We start from the raw sequence: 27,580 nt of genomic DNA on the forward strand, positions 1-27,580 counted from the left end.
CGGACGATTTCTGGACTATCTCATTGAAAGGTGTCCTTCGTCTGATTCGAATGATATCAAATGTCCCTGCTCGGGCGCCATCAACAGATGGGGACGGGTGCAGTGTCCTGCTTGTGTGTTTCCTTGTGGACGGGGGAGATTATGAAGGGGCATGGGTATTGTTTCGTATAACAGACCTTTTGGGCGCCACTGAAGCAGTGATAGTACGAGGACACATACGTCATCACCGCCCGCTCATCGGGCAAAGCTGTATTCTGGAGATCTGTGAACGTGTGCGTGTTGTTTGGTTTTTTTATTTCAGGAGGGTTGTTGTTGTTGTGGCGATAGCAGTTGCAGATTGGTTAATGGCAGTTGTTGGTTTTTGATGAGCAGAGCGAGCGGAGCGCGCACACAGAGATAATAAAAAGAGAGAAAGAGAAGAAAGCAACAAACATACAAATGATGGTTAGTCCCAACAGGCATCAAACACTATAACTATTTTTTTGGGCTTATGCTAAGTTAGTGGACATCTCAAGCATGCCGGCGCACAAGACTCGAGCACTCGAACCGCGATCGATTGGGTTGACTTCAATCTATCATGGCTCGGGTATCGATTCCAAGCGCCAAATCGAACACTTATATATATGCATATGGAAAGCCAAATGCGTTGCAGGTTATTGACAGCATGCATTGCGCACCGTACGGAGAGGAAAACCTTCTAATTGAACTTTCAAGGATGTCAGAAGTTCGATTGAACAAAGAGTGCTCTCTTGTCCTGTCCGATTACAGGATAACCAAAGGTTTCTCCATTTGACGGTTCAATTCCTCGAGCTCCGATTTGTTTACGAGCGCAGTTAGTAGGAAGTCTGTTAGCATCTGGCAGTTGCGGATGCAAATGCGGATGCGGGAACGAACAATATGCATATGCACGAGGCCAACGCAAATCGAATCAAGACAAATCCAGGCGATTCAAATTTGATATAGGAAAGGGCGCGATTTCGTGGCGATCCGCGCTGCCCTTCTGGTTGCTGTGGCTCTGATTTTGGCTTGACCTTGGCTCGACCTTGGCCCCGTACCGCTGCGACCTTGGCAGTGAGAGCGCGTTTGAGCGGCGCCTTTGGCCAAGGTCCGCGGTGATGGGGAAGAAAGGAAGCGACAGCAGCAGCAGCAGCAGCGGCAACATCGCAAAATCGCATAAAATATACTTAGAACGAGGAAGGCATATGCTCATATATAGATGATATATGTATATAGATATGCCGCGCTAGAGCTAGATATTTAAGTGTATCGTGGTGAAGTTTAGTCACATTGTAATTATTCGGGACGTAGGTGTATTGTCTTGTGGGTTCGGGTACATGCGTCACATTTCCAACCTGTTGAGCTCCCTGGAAGGCGTGGTAGTAGCAGGAGACGTACGTCATGATGGCACGTTCATCCGGTTTCGGAGTGTTGATCAAATCTGTCGTTGTTCACCAATCGCAATGATTAGAGCCAGAACCCAACTGATAGCTTACGTCTACTAGTCAATCCAGCGAAAAAGCCCCCATCCGCTATTATCGCCAGTAATGGGAGGAGTATCAACTTAATGGTACAATTTTGTATCTAACTTATGGTGAAATCAAATGATAATTTACTTCCAAACCAGTTTCGACGTACAAAACGGATTCATTTCGGTTTTTACTTTATGTTGTACTCTTCCCATTACTAAACTTTATTCATCCTAGATAATCAGTCCCAAAACACTTACCATCTGGATCCAACATGCGCGGAATATCCAGGTACTTCTCGGCCACATCGAAGGCAGTATTAAGATTCTCCAGAGGATTGTCTTTGGACAGCTTGGCGTAGTCGATTAGATCTGGACGATGGCGATGGATAAGGGCGCAGAAGGCCAGACCATCCTACAAGGGAACAATAGCATATTTATGCAATAATATCGCACTGGCAACAATCGCAGCACAACTCTGCAACTTACCTTGAACGACAGATGGAAGTTCTGTACGTTGACGTTCTTGTAGGGAGCCGTCTTGCGCTGGCACCACAGCAGCAGACCCTCCTTGGCGGTCATCTCCTCCACGGAGATGTCCTGAATGGCGAAGCGCAGGATAATCGTCCAGATCATACCCAGAGTCATCTTCAAGTTTCCATCGACGATCTCCTCGGCGCCGATAGAGACCAGGTGGACGCCCTTGGAGGCGATGAAGTCGAGAGCCTTGTTCACGTTGGCGATCTTGTGGAAGCGCATCTTGCCGCGATCGGGCTTGGGGAGCGTCTCGCCGGAGATCACCTCCAGCAGCAGCATCAGCTTGAGGCCGTTGCGGAAGTCCTCCTCGATGTTGTCGATGGCTGTACCGGCCTTGCGCAAATGGCTGTTACACCAGGCGGTAAATGTCTGCGGACGTGACGTTAAACATTAATAATATATCACAGAAATGTATTCTTTAGACGGGGATTGATGGGCAGAACTATCACTATGAGGCTGTTTAATTTATTATAAGCCCCTCCTACTTAAAATCACCCTTTAAACAATATCTTCAGTATAGTTGCTAAACAGAACAACTATTGAAAAAAGAAACAAATGCAGTGATCTACTTGCATTTGGCAGGCGCCAAGTCTTGAAGGCTTAGCATGTAATCTCAGCAGAACCAGAAATCAGAATTCGTTCGAAGATTTGGGGATCGCGATTCGGGACAGCTGATCGCTGATGACTGCCAGCTGTTGCTGCTTTAGCTGTTCCTGTTTTTTTCGCCACCCATTTAGGGCAGTCCCAGCCCAAAGATCTTTGTTGGCGGCTCTCGGCTTGGAGCTGTTCCCCCTACCTCCCTTTCGCTCGCGACCCACTGTTGTTGCAACTGCGGCTGACAGTTGCAGTTATTTTTCACCGAATGGGGACAGGCAGACGACGATGGAGCAGCCAGAACAAAGAGAAAACAAGAAAAGACAGCGGGCGCACATGTGTATGTATGTATCCATGTATGTACATATATAAACCAGTTCTTTTTTGCACACACTTCATTATTTCGGTGGCCGAAACCGCCAAGTCCCCACCCACCCAATCGCGCTATGTGTTCGGTCTTGGTTTTGTAAGCTTACAACGCAGAATTCTTATGGAGATTTGGTTGCCCCGAGGGGGGTGCTAGTACGCCCACCTTATGGCTATGTGTGAGTGTGCGAGATCATCCTGAAATCGGTTCCCATTCACAAGCCCGAGAACTATGGGCTTTGTCTGCTGGAAAATCCGGAACAATCGAAAAGAAAGGGAGGAGTGGGAGAATAGAAGCTGGTTGGCCTAATCGATGACAAATGGGCTGCGCTTATGGCCGTATATGCATTACAATGGATCACCGCTAGAACGGGATCAGAAGGGGGAGCTGCCGAGGAGCATAGGCTCCACTTTATTGGCCATTAGCTTACAGTTAGGTGCGTGAGACAAGAGAGCGGCGGAGATCCGAGGAGAGAGATCACGGCCCGATCTAAGCTGAGAACGAGAAATGCAACTGTTAATGCAAATGCCCCTCTCACGTAACGATCACAACGGTTGCTGGGGACAGATTACACATTTACCAACTCTAACAATAACAACTTGAACTAGGCCAGCCGGAGAGCGCCAAAACAAGTCGCTCCGGCTTACCGCTAGGCTCCATCATCCATCCACTCGAGCCTCTGCCGGCGTCGACGTCGGCGCCAATCCACTATGTGGCATCCAGTGTTGCCAGCACAGCTTGGGTATTTTCCCGTTAAACATACATAGCTCATTCCTAGTGTTATACCGCAGCCAAAGGTCTTATTCAAAACTATTCGAAACTCTTTAAAGTTCATATGGGTTCCGTGACGACAAGGATAAAACAAATTTTTCAAAACATTTCCCTTGTGCTATTTTTGATATTCATTGATAATTTCGTACGTGGGTCATGCTGGGTCTTTCAAGGCACAACCATATACAACCAATATAATTTTGGGTTGGCGTACTTCTACGAAACTAGAAAATTGGTTTGAATATACAAATTTTTGGGACGTGCCTTGCAGTTGCCCAAACGACTTTTCTCTCTCAAAACCTGGCAACACTGACGGTCGCAGCTACTCTCTTCGCCTGATCTGTTGCATTCCGGTAACCCGTTTTCGCCTCTGATCAATTACCGTTATCGGGCAGCGGCGTTAGCGTTGACGGCAGCAGAGGCCAGTGGCCTGCGTCTGCGCCAGCGCAGATTGCAGTGCAACGCTAGAGTCGCCTACTGGCCAGCCTACTGGCTCCAGCTTCCATCTTGCAGATCTACGATTGAGCAGTCTTTTCGGCCGGTCAAGGCGCACGCGTCGGAATCAAGAACAGCTAAACGCCAGACGAGCACAGACGACCGAGGTCCGTCCGCCTTCTTTTCCCCAGTTTAGATTAAAAAAAGCTTTTTGGGGAAAGCTCTAGCAGGTCTGGCAGTCTGGCAGCGGCGGCAGCAACGCACTCGCTCTTGCACACCCATTTTTAGCCGAGTGTAATTTGAGCGGCCCCATAGCATGGACTCATTCGCACTTGGCCAGGCCGGGCCAGGCCAGCGGATGGAGGAGTGTGGCAACCTGGCAACCCTGGCCGCTGATCCTCCTCATTCATTCACACCTTTCGCATACATGAGTCACGCGGCGGAGCCTCACCACCCACTTCCACACCCACACCAACGCCCATTCCCTCTTTACACCTTTTGTTGCGTTGTTGCGATCAATGTAAACACAAAACAGAAACAATTTCGGTGGCTGTTTTCTTTCTTTTTTCGGCTCTCATTATTCAGCAGCTGACGAATTCCGTTCGGTAATTTACGGTTACGAAATACGTACATATATCGGACGAGAGGAAGAGAGACAGTCGGAGAGATGAAGAGATAGATGCCACGCATACATGTCCGATCATGTCAAGCTCAAGTCATTCGGCGACCGCCAAAAATCTTCATATTTTCGCTTTATTTTGCATTTTTGTTCGACTTTTTTCGATCTTTGTTAATTATTTTCAGTTTCGTTAGTGCGCCAGCGATTTGTCATTGCATTTTCGCCATGCTTTATGAGTGTGGGTGGCTGATGAATTTCGGATACAGATACAGAAACAGATACAGATACATGGGTATATTCTGAATCCGAATCGCGTGGAAATGTGGTGCATAGGAATGCTGTCTATTTATAATTGTCAATTTCATTTCACCACCTAGGCGTCGTGTCAAAAACACAGCCTTGCACTACATTTTGGCTGGCAATTTATAGAATTATGTATATAAATACTATATCTCTAGGTTAGAGCTCTTGGGTATGGAATGATATGGGCAAGGGTGCGGGCTCGACACCATCCTCGATACACTTGCCTTTAGGCTATCTAACGTTCCTTTCGGCCTGTTGGGCTCTTATCGCCTACGACCTTCAGGTTTGCTAGATGTCCCCACCTCAATTGCCACCTACTTATGGAATAGATCGGTGTTTCCAGCTTTATCTAAACAGTGGCAATTAGTTGCTGTTCTTCTTCTGACGCCATTTGTATAACGGTATGCTTCCGCTGGCACACAACGACAAACAACAAGCAAACAAACAAACATGCAAACAATCTGAACGACGAAAAAAGAAGATGAAAGGGATGGCAGGGGTAATTGATTGGAAACTGTTTGGAAAATAGATTGATTGAGGGTTTCATTGGGTGCTCTTAGGTGATGTTCAGATCGCTCGCCCCCAGACAACAGTGGTTGGTAGAATCGAATGAGATTTTCGATTTTCATAATCATCAGAGATCGAAGGCTTTTGGATATAGGTTCTATATGTACTACATATATATGTATGTATAGTTCCTGTACAGCAACAAACTATTTTCGTGCTATCTTCAAACATTGCTAGAACAACAAGAGCCATGAAAATCAAGAAAGAAATATTCTATTTTTAAATCGGGCCGCTGAGCTTTTTTGTAGTTGTTGTTCTAGCTTTTTTGTGTTAGTCCCATATTGTTGTTGTGCTGCTTGTGCTGTTGGCTCGGTAAAATATTGAAACATAATCGAAAAATATAGAACCCAGCTAGACCAAAAAGCGTATATCCAACACATATGAATGTGAACCGCGGCTACAGTGGGCATTCGAAAATTTGCCAATCAAATGGATTCGCGAGATGGTCTTTTTCCCGATAGATTCGGGGTCTGTTCCAAATACATCACAAGGTTAACCCTTTGCTTTCACTTTTTTTGGGTGTGTTAGAATGGAATGTTGCATATTTGGACATAAGTTTTGGCCTCATCTGATCGAGCTTCGTAAGTACTTTTTTTATTTATTAATCGATTTTTCTCTATAGTTACAGTCTTATCGGAGTGTATTCCTTCTTAAAGACATTTAGTGATATCTTTCTAAGCGTTCTTGGCAATTTGTTCTAGTTTAATGCTGTAGCAAGTTATCAAATGGAAGAGGAAGACATCAAGGAAATGTACAACCACATTCAGGGAGCTGTGGGGATTAGGATATAAAACTGAAGCGCACTCACCTTCTTCTGTTGCTTCTCCCACGCAGGATCGAGCAGGCCCTCGCGCTCCCACTCCTCCTCCTGCTCCATGTAGCCATCTCCGTACTCCATGGAGAGTCCGTTCTCCATCATCATCTTGTGGCGCTGTCAGATGTTCCGCTCGATCGTTATATATCTATCTCGTTCCCTGTCCCGCTGCACACTCTCTCGCTCGCTCTCACTGCTGCTGGTGGTGCTGTTGTTGTTGTTGGTGATCCAGTTGCTGCTGCTGCCGAAGGAAAACGGAGGTTGAAGGTGGGATGTTGCAAGTTGTTGGTCTATTGGCCTGGCCGGTTGTCCGGTTGTTCTTGTTTCCGCGGGTCACTTTACGGCCAAGGCGTTCGACTTGGTTTGTATCTGGTTCGATTCTCGGATTCGGTTTTGGATTTAGATTCTGATTCTGACTCTGGACAGTCTCTATATAACTATGCCTGCCTGCCTGTACGGTGCGTGTGTGTGTGTTGCAGACTGATTGATTGATTGATTGACCGATCGATGGCGCAAAGCTTGCCCCAATCCTGCAAGCTCTCTTGAGGAGAGACAACAGCAGCGACAACCTGCCACAACAGGTGGTTCCCGCTCTACTGCCCGCTAGCCCGCTGGCCCTCTAGTCCGCTTAAGCAATACCCGCTTTCCTTAACCGATTCCCGATTTCCTTAACTCGGAATATTACCGAGTTCAAGCAAAAAATTGAAACATGAATTTGGACTGGCAAAATAGTTGTATAACACGTTAATTTGCTGCTTAATTATTTTTGCGTTTGCTTTGCTCGTTCTGTTGTGTGTTTTCCGCGCTCGTTCCGTTTCGTATCGTATCGTATCGGTTAAAAATAGTATGTTTTGAAAAAGTTTTATTTTCGGCGTCAACGTCAACGCAGCGAAGGGAAGTGGGCGGGCCGGGGGCGGAGAAGGACGGTACGGGATTGGTACATATTTGAAATAATTTTGAGAAATAGCGCGAATTCGGATCGGAAATCGGAACTGATCCGGTAAATATAGATCGATATACTCTCGGTTCGTTCCTTTTATTGTGTCTAGTTTTTTATTGGTAGCACTTTGACTCTCCACATAGATCATATATACGCACATATTGTTCGGATATATATATATAAAGATATATGTGGTTTGGCATATATAACCATCGCACGCACACACACACACACCTCACACACATGCACAGTTTTCGTTACTTATATTTTGCTTTGCTCGTTTTTTTTAATATTTCGTTTTTATATTTATTTTTCAAACAAGTACAAAAAAATAACCCAAAAAAAAAAGAAAATAGAGTATAACGAAAGCAAGTGAGTCGGTTAGCCAGATATATATATATGTACACATATATATATCTATATCTACTCGTGTGTGTGTAGTCGAACCAAACAAAAACAAAAACAACAAAACAATCTGTGTGGACAGCAATTGGAGCAATATCTACGTGTGTCGCTTGCGAAGAGAAAGACCCGCTCGCGTTGATAGCCAACTCAAAACTGATGTCGCGCCAGCCAGCTGCTAACTCTGAATACCGTCGCAGTCGTCGTCGCAGTCGCAGTCACCGCCGCTGCCGTCGGCGCACCAACACACACCACACCAACCCCCCCATCCGACCCACCTGCCCCACATCGCCCACCGCACCACAGCAGCCGTCGCAGAGGAAGAAGAAAAGTCTGCCGTGCAGCGGGAGCATCGGATCGAATCGGATCAGTTTGGATCGCTTGCCATAGCCGAAGACCCCAACATCCGAGCATCCGAGCATCCAAGCATCCAAGCATCCGAGCATCCAAGCATCCGAACATGCGAACATCCGAGTCACGAAGAGTGGAGCGGCAAGAGTGCCGGAGTGGGAGTGGGTGGCAGAAGAAAGTATGAATTCGGCCAGCATAAGCGTACGATTCGTGGGACCCTTTAGTTGAACGATGAAGTGCGGGCATGCTGCTTTCGTGGACTTTCACTCGTCTCGTTTAGAAATCAACACAATTCCGATACATTCTGATTATGATGAATATACGTATATGTACGAATGTCCTGAACATGAGTTTGTTGAACGATCAGGTAATTAGGACCTGGGTATGAGCCAAATAGTCTGGCCATTGGACTGTCTTCTAAAAGCAATGGGTATCGCCAGTTCCGAACTCCTTCTTTCTGCTTTTTGCTCATTTGCAGCTGCGGTGCTGCCTGCTCCCCTTGCTTTTGCTGCGGCTGTGACGAAGAGAGCTCTCGGACGGACGCCCATTAGTGAAATTGGTAGGAAAATGCAGTTGCAGGCGACACGAAGTAACGCAAAGAAAGTAAGAGAGCTCAAAAGGGGCACCCTGTATGGCGTATGCTGTGCGCGATATGCGAAGACGACAACAACTTGTTGGCCCCTACGTCAGCGCGTCTGACGCCCCACCTCCTTGGTTTTCTCCTCGTCTGTCAGCGAGTCTCCGCGGTTCAGACAGCATCCACCCATAGTCCCCTCGTGGGTCTTTGGCAAACGCCCCCGCATAACTACGAAAATAGCAAATTGTTAATTTCGCTTCGAAAACTCTTTTCCAATACACACACGAAATCGCAAATCGTCGAAGGAAATGGTGGTGGGTATTTGGAGGAGGAGGGGAGGGGACACATGATTTTATTGGCATGCTTTCATGGTTTTTCCGTGCGAAACATTTCATTTTTCATTCCACATTTTTTAACACGCTGCTACATAGGACTATTTGTGTGGGCTTCTTCTTGTCGGTGGAGAGAGATGAAATTTATGAAATTTATTAAATATGCTCGCCACACACAAAATCAAGGATAGCTATTAGCTAAACCAATAAAAACCACCCACAATAAGTGTGGACACACTGCCGTCTCTCTCTAACATTCTACCCCTCTCTTTCACTCTGTGTGGGAGCTTTCAAAAGCTCTAGATCATTTGTGTGAATGGAGAATCTGAGAATACGTTCATGTTAAATAGCCAGGATCTCCGACGGCTAAGTATTGTATCCGTCGACTTGTCCCAATTTACAGATATTCCTTTGGGGCGAGATATACAGATAAGATACAACGATATAGAAAGAGATAGAGCCTCAATTTGGCTATTTATAGAACATAATGTGCGTCGTCAGCGGCGAGTTTTGTTCTTTTTTCAAAAACAATATCTATTCTTAGTCGCTGCTTGTGCGTTAATACCATATTTTTGTAAATACATACTAACATACATTCCCGCTGAGACATAAATTTTATAAAAATTGACCAAATGCCATCTGAGAGGCCGCAACATCAAGGTGAGGAGTGGGGACCATCAGGCGATGGTCCACAAACCAAAAATCAATGCCTAGGGGACGCGAACAAGGCGTACAGTGCGGTTCGAAAGCGAAAAGCGATCCTTTCATAATCACAATAGAAGGGATTTCTAGTTGGTTAACATTTTACACATTATAAGTACAAGATCGTGAAATCGTTGGGATCATCTTTTGAATGAAATGAATTAAATTTAGACTGGCTATTTTCGAAGAGTTTCCGCAGTGAACTTTATTTATTACCTCCACCTAATTATATCACAGATATATTAAAAAAAAAAAGAAAGCCACCCAAGGGGCCGGCAGAATAACTAATTTAACTAGTAATACAAAACTTGTTAGGCGGAACAGAACATAGTATGATTTATAATAATAAAACTGAAATATTGAAACATCCGCGCAAATAGGCATGGATGTATATACATTTCCGCCTTCGAGAAAGTCACTCGATTTCTTCTTACAGTCCTGAAACGCACCGCTTATATACGCAAATAAAGCCATATATTTGTGTGGACAATGGGATTAATCGCAGATCCGCAGATAAAACGACCATATATCTTGTTATGCAGTTTATATTTTTTATACATAGATATATTTTGTTGGTTTTCGTCGGTGATTTTTGTATCTCGCATCTAATTGATAACGTTTTGGGTAAATTTATGTTAAAAAGTAATTACAATTGATTTAGAACGGGGCCAGCACCGCAGATATGCGCCTGCTGACATATATATTTATGCTGAATTTGTATGTTTACATACGTCTGTAGATCATAACTATGCATTAATTTTAACCGTTATTTTAATATCTTTACTCGTTTAGCTTTAGTTTAACTTTTACTTTTACTTTGCTTGTGTGCATTTTCTCGTTCGTGTTTTGTGTTCTTTTCAAGTTTTGGATTTTGTTTGTTTTTCGTTTACTGGGACATAAACGTCGAGGAGGCTAATCTTCATCTTAAGGAAAACATTTTCTATATCAATAATAATAATAATATTAGGTAATAAAAAAAAAATAAACAATTACATACACATTTTGCGTAATATTAGGGGGCTTTTGTAGGGTATAAGGGATAGAGAGGAGAAATGCAAACAAACGCAATCACAATGAAACATTTTTCGGATGGAGAACGGGGGAGACTTTAGAGTCGGGACCCTACTCCAGTTTCATCGCCAGGCCGGGTGGCGGCGGCGCCTCCAGCTGCTCGAGAAAGAGCTCCTCCAGCGGCCGGTCGCTGGTAATGCGGAAGAGGAACAGGTGATCCTGGCACTTCAGGCTGATCGATCGCAAAGCGGGCAGACGCAGCAGCAGTTGCGCAAAGCGTCCATCGTCGCCCGGATGTTCCAGGCGGCAGTGCTCGTCCAGGCAAGCGTACACCTTCTCGCGGCACATCTCGATCTCCGCCCGGCTCTTGATCCCGCGTATGTCCGGGTTGTACAGTATGATGGCCTTCAAGCAGGACAGCTCGCGTCGGTCGAGATTCAGCCGCTTCATCTTTACACTCAGCTCCGACAATATGCGGTCGAAGATGGCTGACACACCGGCTTTGATCGCACTGTTGCGATGGTACGAGAAGCTCTGGTTGAGGAACAGCTGCTGGGGCTGAAGGCCCGGTGATCGTCGCTCAAAGGAGCCATCGTGGCCTAGTCCACCGCCCCCGCCGCCGGCACCGCCGTCATCCAGCGAAACGATGCTGCACCAGGCCACGTTCGCAATGAGCAGCTCGATCCAAGCGGCTTTCAGCAGAATCACCTGGTCGTCCAGCGGCACCTGGGCAAAGTGCGGCATCATGCGCGCGTATTCGACCATCTGGAAGAGCTGTTTGTTGACCACTTGGCACAGGGCCGACACGGCACCCTTGTAGTCCGGCTGGACTGTGGAATAGGGACCAACGCGCAGGAACGTCAGTGCACGATCGCCGCATTGGGTCTCCGCTCGCTGCTCGGCCTCTATGATGCGCTCGATCGAGAAATCCCTGGACACGCTATTGGTCATGAAGTCATCAGAACCGTTGCCGCTGCCCATTCCGCCAGAAACGCCGCCTCCTCCTCCTCCGCCTTGAGAGCTGGATCCGCCTACCGAACCTGGACCGCTACTGCCGCCTCCGCTGGCGCTGAGCCTACCCGCCGCATTGCGGGCGCCGCGTTGACGCTCCTCCTGGACCGCTTCGCGCTTCATGCCGCAGGTTAGGCACTTCTGGTAGCGGCAGTACTGGCAGCGGTTCCTCTGCCGCTTGTCTATGATGCAGTTGCGGTTCTCCCTGCAAGCGTATGTGAGATCCTTGCGCACTGTGCGTTTAAAGAAGCCCTTGCAGCCCTCACAGCTGTACACGCCGTAGTGCTTGCCACTGGCCCGATCCCCGCAAATAGAGCAGAGGTGCTTGCTGCCGCTCAGCGGATGGTTAGGCGGATACTGCTGCTGGACTGCAGCGGCGGCAGAGCCTCCAGCCGAATTGGGCGCCTGCGCCATTTGGGCATCTCCAGCGCTGTTGTTGTTGGAGCTGGCGGAGTTGGAGCCGGGCAGCACGTGGACCATGGACATGGCCTGCATGAAGGGCACGGGACTCTCGGCCTTGGGCGAAAAGCTGCTGTTGTTGCTGTCGTTCAGCTGCGAGATGTCCGGCTTGACCTCCTCCTTGATGTGGCTCAGCCGAAAGCTGGCGTCCTGGTCGCAGTTGTCCATCCTGGGCTTGTGATGTGGTGCTGGGTATATTGGAGGAACTGGGGGCAGCGCCTCCTCCGCCTACCGGTTTCTTCTTGCTCGTTCTCTTCGTGTGTATGTGGTGTGTCTTGGCTCGCTTTCGCCTCTCTGTTGGGGTTTCACTTTGCCAACGCCACCGTGTCCGTCCGTCCGCTATTGGTCCGTTGGGCCAAGTGGAGCAGGTTGCAGTTTCGTTGTTGGTGGGGTCGTTGCTGCATTTACATAATCTTGAGCCGATGGAGCAGCGCACTTTATTCGCTCGCCTCCAAACAATTGCGCTTTTTACCAACAAACAAAGAATGCCAGACTTTCTGACTAATGAATAAATACCTTTTTTCGCGTCGACATTTTTTCTCAACAAAGACAATCTCACCACAGCGACGCAACTCACCAACGTAGGGATGGACTGTGACACAGGTTGCGTCGTCACGAGTCACAGTCACGACTGTTAAACACTGTATAAAATTAACAACGGCGATGGTATTACCTTAAGTCATATGGTATATAACGCATCTATAAAATTACATACTCCTCTTTTTAATTAATGCACGACATAAGTACATATATCGGTCTCCCAATTGAAGCACGGATTCGTGACTGGGCGCAATCGCATCTCTAATTCACCACAAAGTGGACAGGGCTGTTTTCCCACTCACAGAAACAGTTTTAAGTGGGCGTTAATGACCCAATTAAAGCGCTAATGCCCATCGCACCTGCCGCAAAAATAAGTGTTTTTACTTTGATAACCAATGCGCAATCAATCAATTAATTAATTTAGTCGAAAACCAGAAAACGGGAGTAGCGACAGCCCTGGCGGCGCCATTGCAAAACTCACCGCACCTACGGCGCATGCAACCCTGAGTCAGTCTGGCTCCCCTCCTCACCGCCTTGCAAACCACACAGTGCACAAATAATTTAGCGCCGCTGCAATTATGCAGAATAGAAATGCAAAATGGAGACGTGAATGTGCGCCAATTTCACCGCTGCCGGCGGCAACCTCGGCCTCAAATCGCAAACGCCGTCGCCGAGAATCGAGCGGTTAGGCTGCTGAACCGTGAATCCCAAGACCAAACGGAACCAGAATTGGGCGAAATGCAAATGGAAGTGCAACTTACTTGCAGCCAGTGGCTTTTGATGCGCCGCAAGGTGACGGTTGTTTATTTACTTTTTTCCTTGGCTATCAGTTATCAGTGCTCGCGAGCACACACACACACAGGCACGTCACTGACACGACAACACCACACGACGCTGATTTAATTTGTTGCAATCTCTATTGTAATTGTAGTAATTGAGTCCATCCCATCATCACAAAGAGACGCGACGCGGTAATTGGCATTCGCAAGAAGAAGCATTTCGCGAAACAACAGCTGACAGCGTGGTGAGAAAGCGATTGCGGGGGGCGAAGAACTGGTTTGTCTGTGGTGAGTATACTGTCGCGGTGAGTTGCCTTGGTTCGGTAAAAAACAATGGCACATTATAGGCTGTTTCCACTTCGCTTAATGGTCAGAAAATCTGAAAATTAATCCGTCATGGATATTTATGTATTTTATATATTTATGCGATAGTTAGACCGCAGTAAATTTCTAAAAAATGAATTTCCGCGATGACCAAGAAGCAGGGATTCAGTAATTCAAGAGCACCCTAACATCTGCCTTAAAATTCGATACCGGTTTAGAACAAAAATGGGAGATTCAAAATTTATATAGAAAAAAATTTGCTTAACACTATCAAATTAAGAAGCTTATTTTAAAACAGTTTAAGGGAATGGAAATAGAGTTTTCACATCAAAATTGACATTCAGGACATATATTCTTAATATTTATTTGATTATTGGTATACAAAAAATACACTAATATGTGATATTTTCTATCAGTTTAATTTTCTGATATCGCAATTTGGGGCCTCAGCCCTAAACAATTTATTTCTATTTGGGTCTATTATCTTGTCAAACCCTTTAGTTGCTAACCCTGTACCTACCGCTTCCTTTATAATGAAATGTATCGAGTTCTTTTGTTTAGCTCAGCCTTATTACGTTTTGCCTGTCGGTTTCGCAAATATTCGGTTTTGATTGGTTTTCAGGCGAATAGTACGATAAGCAAATGCGACTCGTTTGTTTGTTTACGGCTTTTAATCAACATCCGAATCCGAACATTCATGTAGTTTGCTGAGTTCAGCATTGAGGACAGTAAGGGCTCCGATCCGCTGGTTAAGATATTCGATCTCTTCTCGGTACACGCCCGTCTCGTAAAGTAGATTCTCGTACTCCCTCATAATTCCAATATAATCGTCACTGCTGCTGTTGTCGTTACTGTTGTTGTTGTTGCTGCTGCAGCTGCTGCTGCTGCTGCTGTGACCTTGGCTCCGATTATGGCCGCCCCAACTGCCACCCTGAGCCGATGCACTTTCCGGAAACTCCTCAAAGTCCAGATAAAGCTGAAAGTAGGCGGCATCCTGGCTGCGGCAGATAGGGCAAGTCCTTGATCTGCAAAGCAGACGGAATCCGCGTATAAGACAAAACGTTTGAGCTCGGCGATAAGATTTGGGGCACTGCCACTGATTTAAATCACTTTTGTATCATTTTCATTTCTGATTGGTGCATAAATTAGAATATTATATCAGTGGCACATTTCATTTTCGTTATAGCTCTCAAGTCCTTAGGATCACTTTTACTTACTGCTTTCTCCAGTGGTCTAGGCAGTCCTCGTGGAACGCGTGTCCGCAGCTGCCGGCTTGTATATTGTCCGAGGTGCGAAACCGCTCCGAGCAGATCGTGCAGATGACGTTGTTACGGCCCATTCCGCTCCGGTTGACTTATACCTAGGTCGATTCGATTCGCTCCGATCCAATCAGGTTCGATCTCCCTGTGCCGTATTGTTGCTCGGCCGGTGACAGGGGACTGAATGAATGCAAGTCGCTGAATCGAGCGTTTTGCTGATAAGCGTCCAGGCAGCCACAGTACACTCCACTCGGTCCTCCTCTTGTCGTCACTCGTCGGCCCTCTCGAGCACTCCCCTGCACTGCCGCACTCCAGTGCCAGCCCACCTTAATAACCCGCCCCACAAATGTGGGAATTTGAGCCGCTAAATGGGGGCAACGATGGCCTACGCCCAGCTAAAACCATGTGAGATAAAGCTCCGTAACAAGATTCGAACATTTAATGATCCGATAATCCAGAAACCTAAAGTTCATTTAAACTATCAGCTTGGCAAACTTTCAGCTCCGCAGTTTGAGAACAAAGAGCACGTCATTTCAAAATATGATTAGCCCCGTATTTCTTGCTTTAAAAACTGCAAAGTGCAACATAAGCATAATTTTGTTGGAGATTTAAGCAACCACCAATTTTAAACATCATTAATAAGTGCATTTGTATTTATGTAAACAATTATATTTTTATTTATCTTCATATTCGATTTGCTTTTATGTTCTTTCAAATGGTCGTGATGGGACTAACAATAGGTTCATTTACACAGGCCTACGTTGGAATGGAATGTTTGTGCTGAGAGTAGTGGATAAACAATTAAGGAATGACTTCGGTTCCAAGTAGAATTACAGTCGTGCAGAGCCACGATCTGGTGTCTTTAAGGGGTAGAAGTTAGCATATAAGGTAGAAAGAAAAGGGGTTAATACTAAGCGTGAGCGACCATAAATATTTACGAACTAAACTATTACTAAGTAGTGTAACATGTGTATGGATTTTGGGGGCTTATTAAAAATCCAGGCTTAGGCTTATGCAATATAGGGCGGAATAAGAATATTAGGGCGAAAAGTAGAGGGGCACTCAAAAGTAAAATGGTTTGATTATAATCAAAATATTCTAGCGATCAGTATAGTTGGGTAAAAATTACAATTTGGTATACGATTTACAGTTTATGTTTAGTGTACAATTAACTTTGAAATTAGCAATAAAACGGAAACTAAAGGTAATCGATGGCACAATTTTAACGCATTCTCTGTGCTATTTGGCGAATTCTTGGAATAAACTAATTTGTATAGAAAAATTTCTTACGATATGGAACTACAACGCCATATAGGCTTGAAGTTTCTTGAAAAATTATATGCTTTTCATGCAAGGGGAAGAACTTACGACATTCGCCACCCATTTACTATATCCCGATCTACAATTCCTGGCAATTTTGTGTTCATAACGAAGGTAGCACAAGGACTACATGTTTTTTGTTTTGATTTTGGAATTAAAGCATTGCGTTAGTCTTTTGGAAATTTCATCTTAGCCGTCAGCTTGGAGCCGGAAATGGAGACGGTTGCGGATGTGTTGGCCGGACCGGAGTCACTTTCCGGTGCTACGGCATTTGTATTACGATCCATGTAGTATTGGTTTCTCTTCGGGCTGTCGACATTCATGTAGATGTGGGGCGTTGGCGTCGCCGGCTTTGGTGCACTGCTCCCCGCTACCACTGCTCCGCCGCTGATTGTTGTTGTTGATGAGTCCGTGGACAGCGGATGCAGTGGGGATGAGGGTGGGGGAGGTGCCGGCGTTGTCGGCGCAGAAGTCGCCGGAGGCGTGGGCGGCAGCTCCTCTTCCTCCAGTATTATGTCGTCCCCCACCATTGTTATGCGACGGATCGAGGCGGAGCCGCTCCCCAGTGAGCCAACTCCGGGCCGGTAAATGGAGCTGCTGCTGATCCCGATCCCCAAGCCGCTGCTGGGGCTGGGAGTGCTGCTGTTGAAGCCGCTGTTGGTGTAGCAGTGATTGTTCTTCTTGAGCGGCAGTCGCAGGGTGAGGCTGTTGCTGTTGCTTCCGTTGGGTGTCGCCGTGAGGACCGAGGGTGGCGGAGGCGTAACGTTCGGCTGCGGGAGGTTCGATTTGCTTATTAGGTCCGGTCCCCGCGACACCATCTCCAAGGCTTGGGCTTGTTGGACCTCCGGTGGGGTCTGCATCACCGCCACCGCTGCCGTTCCCGTTGCCGTCCCTGCTCCCGATGCGGCTCCCGTTCCCCCCGACATCTGGGAGACGATTGTGCGGCTGTGGTTGTTGCTCAACCCGGTATCTTTCCATTTCTCTGAAACGAAGAATGACCGTGACTTAGTGCGCGTAGTTCAGTGGGCTGGACCAAGATGGCACGTACCTGCTGCGCTGCTAGCGCCATTGGTCTTCCCGAAGGGCAGCAGAAGACGGGCGGGCTGACAGAAAACCACCGTCTTGTAGGCCTTGCGGTACTGCTTGTTCATGATGACATAGATGATCGGATTAATACAAGCCGACAGGTAGAGCAGGATATAGCTGCAGATGTGCAGGCTGGGGTGCTCCACATTCTTGTCGGCCACCTTAACAATTGTGATGGGCAAGTAGCAGACGACGAAGGACAGGAAGATGGCCAGCACCATCTTAGTGATGCGCCACTCGTTTCGCTTGGCACGTACTTCACGCTGATCCTTGACTCGGGTTGGCTGCTGCTTGCCGCTGGGCGCTGTCTCCGGCACATCGATGGAGAAGCTACTGCTGCTGTCCGAGGAGACGCGGTTGCTTGGCTGGCATTCCGCGCCGGAGGGCAGGGCTCCTGATCCTGTAGAGGCTAGGGGGCGGAGGTTGTTGGGTATGGAGTTTTGTTTGGTGGCATGGCGCTTCAAGCGCTGCTCCGACTTGTGGACCACCCAGAAGATCTTGGCATAGCAGGCAATGATAACCAGGCAAGGGATGACGAAGGCGGTGATAAACAACGTCGTCTTGCTGCTGTGCCCATGGTCGTCGGTCATGATGGAGCAGGTCTGTAATCTCGAGTCGTAGCCAAAGCGACCCCACTCTCCCAGAAGCGTCGGGAGCTGCATGCCGTAGGAGAACAGCCAGCAGGCGGCGATCATTACCGCAATCCAGTGGCGTTTATAGATCCTGGCATAAAGTCCGTGATGTGTGATCATCACATACCGATTGATCGTGATCATTGCGATGCACAACAGGGATACCCCTATGTTTCCGTATTGGATAAAGGGAATGAGGCGGCACAGCACCTGGCCATGTCGCCAGGTTCCTTGGACGAACCGCAGACCCTGGAATGGCAGCACCAGGGCGCAGAAGAGCAGGTCGGCAATACAGAGGCTAGATGGGGTGTATTTTAAGAGGTTAGAGGTTAGGCGTTCTCTGAAGGATGCTAGGAGCAACTCACCTGATGATAAAGGCAGCCGCCACGTTGCGCACCTTGGGACATTTCAGCAGGGCCACTACGGTCAACAGGTTGCCGCATATGCCCACGATCATTATGAGAAAGGTCATGACCGCGGCAAATGTCAAAAGCGACTGCGAAAAACTGCAAATAAATATGGCACATACATATTAATATTCCCATATTAGAAATCCAAATGCTTTTGCCGTCAATCAGGATGTTTTCTCTGAAATGATCCTTCTAGTCTGAGGTCTCTCGACCTCTTAAGTCAAATGGCCCTGTGCCTATCGCCATATCAGACTGGCTTCCGCTCGCTCGCCACTTACAAGAATCACCCGTCTTTGTCAGTGGGCCGGCCCAGCGATCAGCACTGGTGCAATGGAGCGCGTAATATTAACGATCTCTTATCGGACCACTTCCAGCCGGGGGCTATAATTACACAGTGCTGATAGCTACATCTCACTTGGCACCCACTTGGCATACTGTCAACACATCCACACCCCAACTTACCCAGTCGCGTCCGCCGGGGGAACCATAGTTGTCAACGCCTCCAGGGGGGGATAGCCGTCCTCCAGGCTAATAGTTGTCTCATCACTCATGCTTTAGAATAAAAAAGAAAAAATCGGACTTTTAGAACTATGGAAATCAAGTAAGCTTGATAGACTACTCAACCAAGTGTTTTACCTACAAATGAATCATTTTATTTTCCTGGAATGAAGCACAACTATTAAATGAACTGCTTGTGTTTATGAACAGACTTTTTCATTTTATTTGAGATACACTTTTCTCTTTAGTGTGATGAACTTGATCGTTATCATCCTTTTGGACAAAATCACGACCGTCAAGGTTATCAGTGGGTTAGCAAATGTTTATATTCTTTTGGAATAAGTTCCGGTATCCCAAATGATGGATGATTGAATGGGATCGCCGTACCCTGCATTCCTGTGCACTTTAGGTTCATGTGTACATTCTTCGGGCTATTCTTGTTTGTCCCAAAACGTAATCTACATATATGATATCTACATATCTACATATATGATAAATTGCTTATTTGAATTCTAATACTAATTCGTTTTTCAATAATCAACTCCCTATTAATTGAAGAATAAATACAAGGAGCTCATCACTAGTATACTAGCCCATTGAGGGATCAAGAGAGTCGTGTTGAAGCTGGTTCCAACAATGATTCACCTTTTTTAAGGCAAAAGAATTTCTCGAGCTCGCGACTTCCTAAGGTCTGCACTTCTTCTGGTCTCTGACTAACTTGCCTCGCTGATGACCACCACGTTTTCCGCTACCGATCTCCGATCACTGAACACCGATCGCCACCGCCGACAATTGCCAACTGGCAGTGGCTGTGGCACATGGGAGGCTCAGGCTCTGGTAAGAAATAAAAAACCGCTGGCGCTGACTGCACTTCGCGCCGACGCAACGCTCGTAGCCGTAGCCCGGCAGCCGGAGTCCGAGGCCCGTAACCCGGCATGGGGCGTGGCACCCCTTCTGCTTCCTCGGGACTATGATAAATTAGTGTCAATTAAATAATTTAAAGAGGTCACAATCGCCTCTGTTTCGGTTTCAGTTGCTCGGCGGTAGTAGTTTCAGTGGTGGCTACTGCCTCAGCAGTTTGCACCACTCGGGGTGCAAAGATCAGCGTCGAACCTTAATTAATTGAGTGACTGTTTGGCGGAGACGGTCGTCTCCGGGCGTCTCTAATGCGTGATGTGATGTGATGCGATGGTAATTCTCTGTTCCCGCTCGAGTGGCCGCTAATCGAGACAAGTGTTATGTTCTTGTAACATTCTCTGCACTGGTCGGAAATGTCGCTGTTTCGATTTCTGTGCAACGCAGTCAGGTGTGGTTTGGCCTTATATTAAGTATGGGAATCTTTAACGCAATCGTTAGCCTATGCCTGAAACGTTTTCGAATTCGTTGTGCAACGCATTTGTTTTCTGTGTACATGCATTGATATGCCTCTGCTCTGCCCTCTGTGGCCCTCAGCTGCCCTCGTTCCCCTTAACCCCGACCAGGTCACGGCCGCCACTTAGCACGGTCCGACGGGGCGTATACGCAATGTGTCTGGCTCGCTTACACATACACATACACATACGAATTTAGAATATTTCCTTATCTTATCAAAAAAGCACTTACCTAGCTGAATTTGGTTTCGCTATTTGGTAATCCTCTGCGATTCTAGTAATTCTAACGATCGCTGGGCTCGCTCTCGCTCTCTCCTTCCTCTTGGCCTGATTGCTTTCTCCGTGTCTAGGTCTCCTCTACTCTCCTCAACCTCTCCTCTTCCCTCTAAGTCGTGTGCCGCACCACACTGACGGACGCGTTATCAGTGGTCAGGAGGAGAGGATGGACAGTGGCGGGACTTGGGAACTGGGTATGGGGAAATCGAAATCGCTTGTTTATTTGCTTTCTGCTCACGTAATGGAAACTAGTGCGGTTGCGATCTTCTCTTCTTTGCTCCCCTGTCGTGCTCCTCTCTCCACTCTCTCCAACTCCGATCTCCACTCCACTCCTCTCCAACTCTTACTCCACCACTTCCTCTTTTTCGCTCAGGTTGAGCGAGGTGAAAGAGTGAGTGAGTAATGCTGTTAGCAATGTAAACAGTTTACGGCATTCGGCATTTGCTGGGGTTATTCATGAATCGCTGTGTTTTTTATTGTTGCTCTGGGGACGCCACTGGAGCATTGCTTTTTGTTTTTGTTATTGCTTGCTGCTGTCGGTGATTCAAAAGTCGCACCAGCTTTCATGACTAATGCTTTTGAATCGCGAGATCAGGTAGAGAATAAAAGGGTTACAGGTTGCCCTAACTCAGCACTTGACATAATCACAAAAACAAAAAGGAACAGTCGAATTAAATATCTAACAAATAGGCACACGCTCGCGACTGCTTCAACGGTATCGTATCGAATGTCACTCAAGTCGAACTGAAATCGTAGTTACTTTTCGTTGTTTATTATCCGTACTGGTTGAATGTAACGGACAAATTGCGTAGCGCCTGCGTTCTCGTGCCGGATCGTATTGGATCGTCTATAACTGCCGGATCGAGTGCAGTTCGTCGAGTGCGGGCAGCGTAGAGCGAGTCGCGATATTGCCAGTTGACAATCGGCAGCCCCCTCTCACTCTTTACTCTCACTCTCAACTAGTGTCTAAATGACTCTCCGCCGCCGGCCAGTGGCGTAGGGAACTGATTGAGGGAGGGTATACTCCGTTCGTTAGATATTCCGTCTGAACGCACGTCAGTTGCGCTCCATGTTAGTCAGGTTTCCCCTCATTTGGCGCGCCCCTGTTACTGCCCCCACGACTTGGCGCTCTCTTCTGCTCTCTTGCTCGCTCGCACTCCCGCACTCTCGCCCGCCGGCCGGAGACAGCGCAGAAGACAGACAGGGACAGACAGAGAGGCGGAGATCGGCGATCAGCCATCGGCCATCTGGTGACCGACCGAGGGGCGGGTGTGGGTGGAGGCCGCTCAATGGTTGCCGATCGATCAGATGCATATCGCAGATACGCCGCTTCTGCTTCCTCTCTCCACTGAAGCAAATGTGCAATGATAAGGCTTCATGTGTCTGCATTCTAATGTTTACACAATTGGACATTCGACATCGATCGAGGCGATCCAACATGGCTGCACTGGGAAAAACGGTCTGTCGCATGGTAAGGAACTGATGGTTGGAGCTACCGCACATATCGCATTAGGAACTGTGACCTGGTAATAAATGTTTTCGGTGCAGATATCGAACTGAAGACGTAGGGATTTGTGCGCACTCTCATTGTTTGTTGTTTGCTGCGGATTGTGTGAAGAACACGATAGTTTATGGCTATCTAAACATGGGCCCGTGCGTGTGCGTATGCGTATAGGCGTATATGTAAGTACGCCGGAGAAGTTTACATTAGTCTGGATCTCTGGATCCGAATTCGAATCCGAAGCGGGCGTCGATTGGCGTTCGAATCGTATTCACAATCATATCAAGAATGGTTGATGAGTGGGGGGGGGGGGGAGGTCTTAGTTTCCACTTTTATGCCCATCCCGCAGGCATTTCCAAGTACAGTGGTGGGCGCAAGGATAGTGCACTTTTAATTTCTTAAAAAATGATGGGATTATACGTTTAGATTAAGCTCGATAAAGCCTTGTATTGTTTTATGAAAACGCATGTTTTCGCAAGTACGAGGATGAGCCATATGTTTCGTTATCACGTATTGTATTCCATCCAGTTCCTAGGATCTTAAACTTAAAAATTTCTCGTCATTTAAGTGAATGCGATATGGCGCTATAATTATATTAATTTCCTCAAGAACTGAATGTTATTTTCTTGGGTAGTCGGCTGCAATTCCCGGACTATTGGCCTGCATGAAAACAAACAACGTATTCGTATTCGTGCCGTTGCCAAAGAGTTTTCCCTAGAACCGCCTGTTTTTCTTTTCAAAAGGCAAACAATACTCAATTCGACCCAACAGACGACCCGCACTCTGACCCTCGGAAAAGTAGAGAGGTTTCCCCCGGCATATTGGCTTGATTAATTAAGACTACATATGTACGCTGACGTCGTGTGACACCAGGCTTCCGGGGTTTGACTCATTATTCGAAACGGGTTATGAGAGCGTGAAAAACGCATAGTCTCGAGTTATGATTCAGGATTAATCGCCCATGACTGGAGTATTCATTCTACGCACAAATTCGATCTATAGGCATATTTATTCGAATGAGTCCCTCTCGCAAAAGTTTTGCTTTTTTTTTCAGTTCCTCGCTTCGAATGGATGCCGCCCATTTATTATCCAGAAAATTGCCAGAGGAAACTATGCAACCACACACACAAACACACACACACATGCACACGACCCAGGAACCGAAAAGTTTTTCATTTCAAAAATGCCGGAGAGGTGCGTATGGCCCGAAATCAGGGCTACGAATAGACTCGATTCATCTGTAGGAGCTTATTCATTGTATTCCCAATATATTCATGTAACCTCTGGCACACCGAATTTTTTAAGCATCCAAGACGTATCGGTCAAGGTATCAATTAAGGAGGGGAACTTCTTACTTCATTGCAAGTGATAAGTCTTGAATTGTGTTAGCAATGCAGATAACTTTCCCCATGCTGCTCATGACTTATATTCCACCAGACTGATGCAAAGACTAGTCTAATGCAAGTATGTATGTTCTGGCTGTCGGAATGCTCAAGTATGTAGCTAAAACGTCGAACCATTTTGGGCAATGGTATCCCTGGTCTAGTATCTGAAACTTTGAAAAACGGCAACAACAGCAACATGACCCCGTCAGAATATCGACGAAAGAGCGAAAGAGTCGAGTGGATTGGGGCGGAATGGGGCGGGAAGGGCGGTTAAGAAACAACACCGAATAGGAACAATGTAAACAAAGCGCCCATTCCACACGCAAATTACCAAATTACCCGATGATGAAGTCAATTGTTGTATACAATAAAAATGTGTGTTGTTGCTGCTGTTGCTGCTCTGAGATTCTTTTGTTTTCCTTTTTGAAAGTTTTTCTAGTTCGCCTGCTGTTTTTTTTTTTTTTCTCAATATTTTGTACGCTTGGCTGGCGGCGACTGCCTTCGGGCCCACTTTTTGGGTGGGAACCATGTCGGTGTATGGATGCGGAGAATTCAGTTTTAGTACAAATTCGGCGCAGGAACGAGCAACGCGTCTTTTGCCGAACACAAAGTGCCGCGCGATGTTCCCACCAAAATCCGGACCAACTCCGCATCCGATCTCGATAGCGCTGCCTCTTTCGGATCCCTATGCTACTGATCACATGGCGGATCAGGACGCGGTGTTGCCGGTACCCCTTTCCGACAGCCTGGACCTGGACGTGGACGTGGACCTCAATCTGAATATGAATCTTAATCTCAATGTAGACGACAGGCGCCAGGTGCTCTTCGAGGGCTATTCGGACGAGCTGCTGACCATCGCCTGGGTGGCCTGCATAGTGTTCATCATTGTGGGCGTTCCCGGAAATTTACTGACCATAGTGGCCCTGTCGCGAGGTCGTCAAACCCGCAACTCCACGGCCATATTCATAATCAATTTGTCCTGCTCGGATCTACTCTTTGGCTGCTTTAATCTGCCATTGGCCGCGTCCACTTTCAAGGAGCGGGCGTGGACCCATAGTGATCTGCTGTGCAGGTTGTTTCCGATGCTGCGCTACGGCTTGCTGGCGGTGTCCCTGCTCTCCGTGTCGCTGATCACCATCAACCGGTACATCATTATCGCCCATCCCAGGCAGTATCCAAGGTGAGAATGGGCCTGCCCATATCGGCATGTCCTGCCTAAATCTTGAAGGGTATTCAGAGTGCCCAACTCTTCCTCTTGGTGCTTATCTGTTTATTATGATACGCATGGTAACCTACCACTTAATCTGAGAAAAAAACCCACACATATGTTATTGTGTTTCTGAACTTATAAACTTTTGAACTTGTTTATAAAAAGGAAAATGTATGGCTTCTCGTAGATGTTTTTTAATTAACTAAAAAAGAGAACATTACTTGCTAGAGGCAAATGCTATAGAAAAGGTCGGTTCAGCGATCTCAATATTTTCGTAATAAACAATTAAACTGAACGGAAATTAATATCTTATAAAATATGAACTACAATATTTCTGGAGAAATAAATAACTAGCTAGTTTTTATTTTCGTGAGCTACGGATATCTTAAAATAATATATTTGAATACAATGAGCATATATTATTATCAAATTAGACATGGTACAAAATACAATTCCCACTGGTTCAAATCCGTTCTTCCAGAATTTACCAGCGACGATATTTGGCTTTGATGGTAGCCGGCACATGGATCACCACGTTTTCCATAATGATACCCACCTGGCGGGGCGTATGGGGTATCTTTGGCTTGGACGTCAGCATCGGCTCGTGTTCCATCATGCATGATCGGTATGGTAGATCCCCCAAGGAGTTCCTCTTCATCGCCGCCTTCATGGTGCCGTGCATCTGCATCGTGATCTGTTATGCCCGAATCTTCCTGCTGGTGCGAAAGGCGGCCATTCGCGCGGGAACCGCTGGCAAGACCAATGTCAGCGATGTGACTCCCAGCTCCGCGCCGCAGCATCAGATTCAAGCCATGGCCACACCAAAGAAGCCGGAGAAGGTGACCACGTCCAGCGGCGAGGCGAACGAACCGATCGCAGGACGACCCTTTGTGGTGGAGGAAAACTTAGCGTATATCGATGACAATGCTTCGACGGACAGTCTGCCGATCTCGTACAGCATACGGAGGAGGGATCAGGACCAGCAGCCACCGCCTGTTGATGCCAATGTGGTGCTCAAGGAGCGGGAGAAGGAAAGGGATCGGGATCAGGAAAAGGTCAGCCTGGGACGCAGTCAAACGCAACTAGAGATGGGCAAAACCCATGGGTGAGTAGCTGTTGAAGGCTTCTTTGCCATTTCACTCAACCTTAATGCGTAAATCCATTCCAGAAAGAACCCTATCACTACATCCCTGCGCACCACCTCCTTCACACGGTTTAGCCCGCGGAAATCCCACTACGCCTCCATGGGCAATACCTCAAATGCATCCTCTATTTACCCGGGAAGGATGAGTGCCAAGGACCGGAGATTGCTTAAGATGATACTGGTAATCTTCGTGTGGTTTGTAATTTGTTATTTGCCCATCACGGTGGCCAAAATATGGAAAAGCGCCACCGAGGTGCACTGGTTCAACATTGCTGGCTATCTACTTATCTACTTGACCACCTGCATCAACCCGCTGATCTACGTGTTGATGAGCTCCGAATACCGAAGAGCTTACTGGAACTTGCTGCGCTGCCATGGCTCTCCAGATACCCAGAAGCAGCGGAATCAGGCCAATGCAAAGCGAAAGCACCTGGAGTCCAATCGGCAGGTGAAGGCCACGACGTGACTCCGACAGATGCCTTAACACCTTCATCGTCCTCCGTCCTAGCGGGATATGATATATGTGTGCCATATGGTAGTAATACGATGGGAGAAGTACCCAAATGTCATGTTGAATGATCTGCGGTAAGAAAAAATTCCTTGATCCCCTGGTGATTATAGTGCCTCCAAAAAAGATTTCTAGTCACATGATCCGGCCGGTCGTCCCTTCCACGCACACACGAAAACACAGATCACCCATATATATCTATATCTATATCTATATAATGTAGGAACTCCAGAAGTATATTGCATTTTATACCAAATGACTTTAATATCTGGTTTACATTTGAATTCCATGTTTAAGAACAATCGATGTTTGTTTAAATTTTGTTTTTTTTTTCTTTGCTTGTCGCTAATTATTGTACCAATACATAATAGATATATCCTTATATGGATACGCCCTTTCTATGCCCCCAATAAATGCTTCGAATAATTGATATATGTAGTTACGTTGTTCTCGTCCACTGTCGTGGGGGCAATACAATAGTGTATAGTGTAATCATAAGTAGAGCTATAGCTTAACGCTATTATTATCAATATACATATTGTATATGTCTGCGTATATGCGTACGAAACTTGGACTACTTAAGACTAGTAACACAACTAAATCATTCAATATTACTGCTTCGCCCGGTTCGGTAATGATTCTATCGGTTCCAATAAACGTGAATCGATGTAACTCCGATTCCGATTCCGACCCGCATTCATATCTATATAGGCTATTTATATGTATGTATGGGTGTATATCGTATATGGATCAAATAATTCATAATTGCGATTGCGAGCTTAATAAAAAGGTGGCCCCGGTCCCGGTCCAGCCCCCATTATAGTTCGATGTCCAGTCCTACCCCTTTTCCTTTCCCACCGACTTCCACTTACAAATCTACTCCCATTCGAATTGCCCCAACCCCTCCACCGAATAACATCACACACGGCCTCAGACTGACTCAAGGTGCTCCGATATCTCCAGGATGGGGCTCTCGCTGAGCGGCTTTACCAGCGACTGCCAATTGGGCGTGAAAAGGCTGAGCACCGGCGTCGATGTCTGCGGAGGACACAAGGAGAAAACGGATAAGGTTTATATACGA

At 46.9% G+C, this 27,580-nt stretch overlaps 6 protein-coding genes and 2 non-coding genes across 25 annotated transcripts in view; 2 read left to right on the top strand and 6 right to left on the bottom strand.

The window, feature by feature from the left end:
- Positions 1-13,823, bottom strand: part of Actn (alpha actinin) — an 18,490-nt gene extending 4,667 nt beyond the window's left edge. For 2 of the 9 annotated variants that reach the window (NM_001272235.1, NM_058136.4), the window contains exons 1-5: positions 13,559-13,823; positions 6,467-6,713; positions 1,955-2,371; positions 1,727-1,880; positions 177-262 (exon numbers count right to left, since the gene is read on the bottom strand). In NM_001272235.1, coding sequence (NP_001259164.1) covers positions 177-262; positions 1,727-1,880; positions 1,955-2,371; positions 6,467-6,580 — 771 coding nt within the window. In that variant the 5' untranslated portion in view covers positions 6,581-6,713; positions 13,559-13,823. Of the gene's footprint in view, positions 1-176; positions 263-1,286; positions 1,439-1,726; positions 1,881-1,954; positions 2,372-6,466; positions 6,924-7,918; positions 7,979-8,092; positions 8,132-13,558 lie in introns of those variants that run through there. The other 7 variants (NM_058137.6, NM_166920.2, NM_001272237.1 and 4 more) reach the window with 7 other exon arrangements.
- Positions 516-606, bottom strand: mir-4954 (mir-4954 stem loop). Its single transcript, NR_047733.1, has one exon. It is a non-coding gene; the product is annotated as a mir-4954 precursor RNA (primary transcript).
- Positions 10,310-13,823, bottom strand: usp (ultraspiracle). 2 transcript variants are annotated; one of them, NM_001272239.2, is made up of 3 exons: positions 13,559-13,823; positions 12,973-13,156; positions 10,310-12,898 (listed from the first exon to the last, which is right to left on the bottom strand). In NM_001272239.2, the coding sequence occupies exon 3, from the start codon at positions 12,423-12,425 to the stop codon at positions 10,899-10,901; it is 1,527 nt and encodes a 508-aa protein (NP_001259168.1). In that variant the 5' UTR covers positions 12,426-12,898; positions 12,973-13,156; positions 13,559-13,823; the 3' UTR covers positions 10,310-10,898. The 2 variants fall into 2 exon arrangements, with proteins under 2 accessions (NP_001259168.1, NP_476781.1); NM_057433.4 differs by lacking the exons at positions 12,973-13,156; positions 13,559-13,823 and having other exon boundaries at positions 10,310-12,824.
- Positions 13,380-26,926, top strand: CG4313 (uncharacterized protein). Of its 3 annotated transcripts, NM_001297870.1 has the most exons (5): positions 13,380-13,589; positions 13,729-13,864; positions 23,307-23,446; positions 25,329-25,952; positions 26,016-26,926. In NM_001297870.1, the coding sequence occupies exons 4-5, from the start codon at positions 25,357-25,359 to the stop codon at positions 26,455-26,457; spliced, it is 1,038 nt and encodes a 345-aa protein (NP_001284799.1). In that variant the 5' UTR covers positions 13,380-13,589; positions 13,729-13,864; positions 23,307-23,446; positions 25,329-25,356; the 3' UTR covers positions 26,458-26,926. The 3 variants fall into 3 exon arrangements, with proteins under 3 accessions (NP_001284799.1, NP_001284800.1, NP_569971.3); NM_001297871.1 differs by lacking the exon at positions 23,307-23,446 and having other exon boundaries at positions 13,380-13,659; NM_130615.3 differs by lacking the exons at positions 13,380-13,589; positions 13,729-13,864; positions 23,307-23,446 and adding an exon at positions 24,196-24,817.
- On the bottom strand, positions 14,242-15,330 carry CG4325 (uncharacterized protein). Of its 2 annotated transcripts, none has more exons than NM_001272240.1 (2): positions 15,118-15,330; positions 14,242-14,925 (listed from the first exon to the last, which is right to left on the bottom strand). In NM_001272240.1, the coding sequence occupies exons 1-2, from the start codon at positions 15,237-15,239 to the stop codon at positions 14,571-14,573; spliced, it is 477 nt and encodes a 158-aa protein (NP_001259169.1). In that variant the 5' UTR covers positions 15,240-15,330; the 3' UTR covers positions 14,242-14,570. The 2 variants fall into 2 exon arrangements, with proteins under 2 accessions (NP_001259169.1, NP_569969.1); NM_130613.3 differs by having other exon boundaries at positions 14,556-14,925.
- On the bottom strand, positions 15,804-21,632 carry moody. Of its 6 annotated transcripts, none has more exons than NM_001201607.2 (5): positions 20,708-21,632; positions 19,070-19,159; positions 18,563-18,703; positions 17,528-18,495; positions 15,804-17,459 (listed from the first exon to the last, which is right to left on the bottom strand). In NM_001201607.2, exons 2-5 carry the CDS (start codon positions 19,156-19,158, stop codon positions 16,756-16,758), a joined length of 1,902 nt encoding a protein of 633 aa, NP_001188536.1. In that variant the 5' UTR covers position 19,159; positions 20,708-21,632; the 3' UTR covers positions 15,804-16,755. The 6 variants fall into 6 exon arrangements, with proteins under 6 accessions (NP_001188536.1, NP_001188534.1, NP_001259170.1 ...); NM_001201605.2 differs by having other exon boundaries at positions 15,804-17,461; NM_001272241.2 differs by lacking the exon at positions 20,708-21,632 and adding an exon at positions 19,828-19,907 and having other exon boundaries at positions 15,804-17,461.
- Positions 26,822-27,580, bottom strand: part of Sik2 (Salt-inducible kinase 2) — a 6,606-nt gene continuing 5,847 nt past the window's right edge. The window contains exon 9 of the mRNA NM_130616.3: positions 26,822-27,537. Coding sequence (NP_569972.1) covers positions 27,430-27,537 — 108 coding nt within the window. The 3' untranslated portion in view covers positions 26,822-27,429. The remainder of the gene's footprint in view (positions 27,538-27,580) is intronic.
- Positions 27,460-27,580, top strand: part of asRNA:CR44896 (antisense RNA:CR44896) — a 478-nt gene continuing 357 nt past the window's right edge. The window contains exon 1 of the transcript NR_123773.1: positions 27,460-27,568. This is a non-coding gene — a non-coding RNA (antisense RNA:CR44896). The remainder of the gene's footprint in view (positions 27,569-27,580) is intronic.

The sequence above is a fragment of the Drosophila melanogaster genome, chromosome X (assembly GCF_000001215.4).
Source record: "Drosophila melanogaster chromosome X".
NCBI classification, from domain to species: Eukaryota; Metazoa; Arthropoda; class Insecta; order Diptera; family Drosophilidae; genus Drosophila; species Drosophila melanogaster.

Excerpts from the sequence above, each read along its gene's own strand:
- usp (NM_001272239.2), bottom strand. The coding sequence starts at position 12,425 with ATGGACAACTGCGACCAGGACGCCAGCTTTCGGCTGAGCCACATCAAG.
- CG4325 (NM_001272240.1), bottom strand. The coding sequence starts at position 15,239 with ATGGGCCGTAACAACGTCATCTGCACGATCTGCTCGGAGCGGTTTCGC. Across the intron at positions 14,926-15,117 it reads CTAGACCACTGGAGAAAGCA|ATCAAGGACTTGCCCTATCT; the intron begins GTAAGTAAAAGT and ends TCTGCTTTGCAG.
- moody (NM_001201605.2), bottom strand. The coding sequence starts at position 19,158 with ATGAGTGATGAGACAACTATTAGCCTGGAGGACGGCTATCCCCCCCTG. Across the intron at positions 18,496-18,562 it reads GCGGCTGCCTTTATCATCAG|CCTCTGTATTGCCGACCTGC; the intron begins GTGAGTTGCTCC and ends CACCCCATCTAG. Across the intron at positions 17,462-17,527 it reads TGGCGCTAGCAGCGCAGCAG|AGAAATGGAAAGATACCGGG; the intron begins GTACGTGCCATC and ends TCTTCGTTTCAG.
- CG4313 (NM_130615.3), top strand. The coding sequence starts at position 24,258 with ATGTTCCCACCAAAATCCGGACCAACTCCGCATCCGATCTCGATAGCG. Across the intron at positions 24,818-25,328 it reads CATCCCAGGCAGTATCCAAG|AATTTACCAGCGACGATATT; the intron begins GTGAGAATGGGC and ends CCGTTCTTCCAG. Across the intron at positions 25,953-26,015 it reads GAGATGGGCAAAACCCATGG|AAAGAACCCTATCACTACAT; the intron begins GTGAGTAGCTGT and ends AATCCATTCCAG.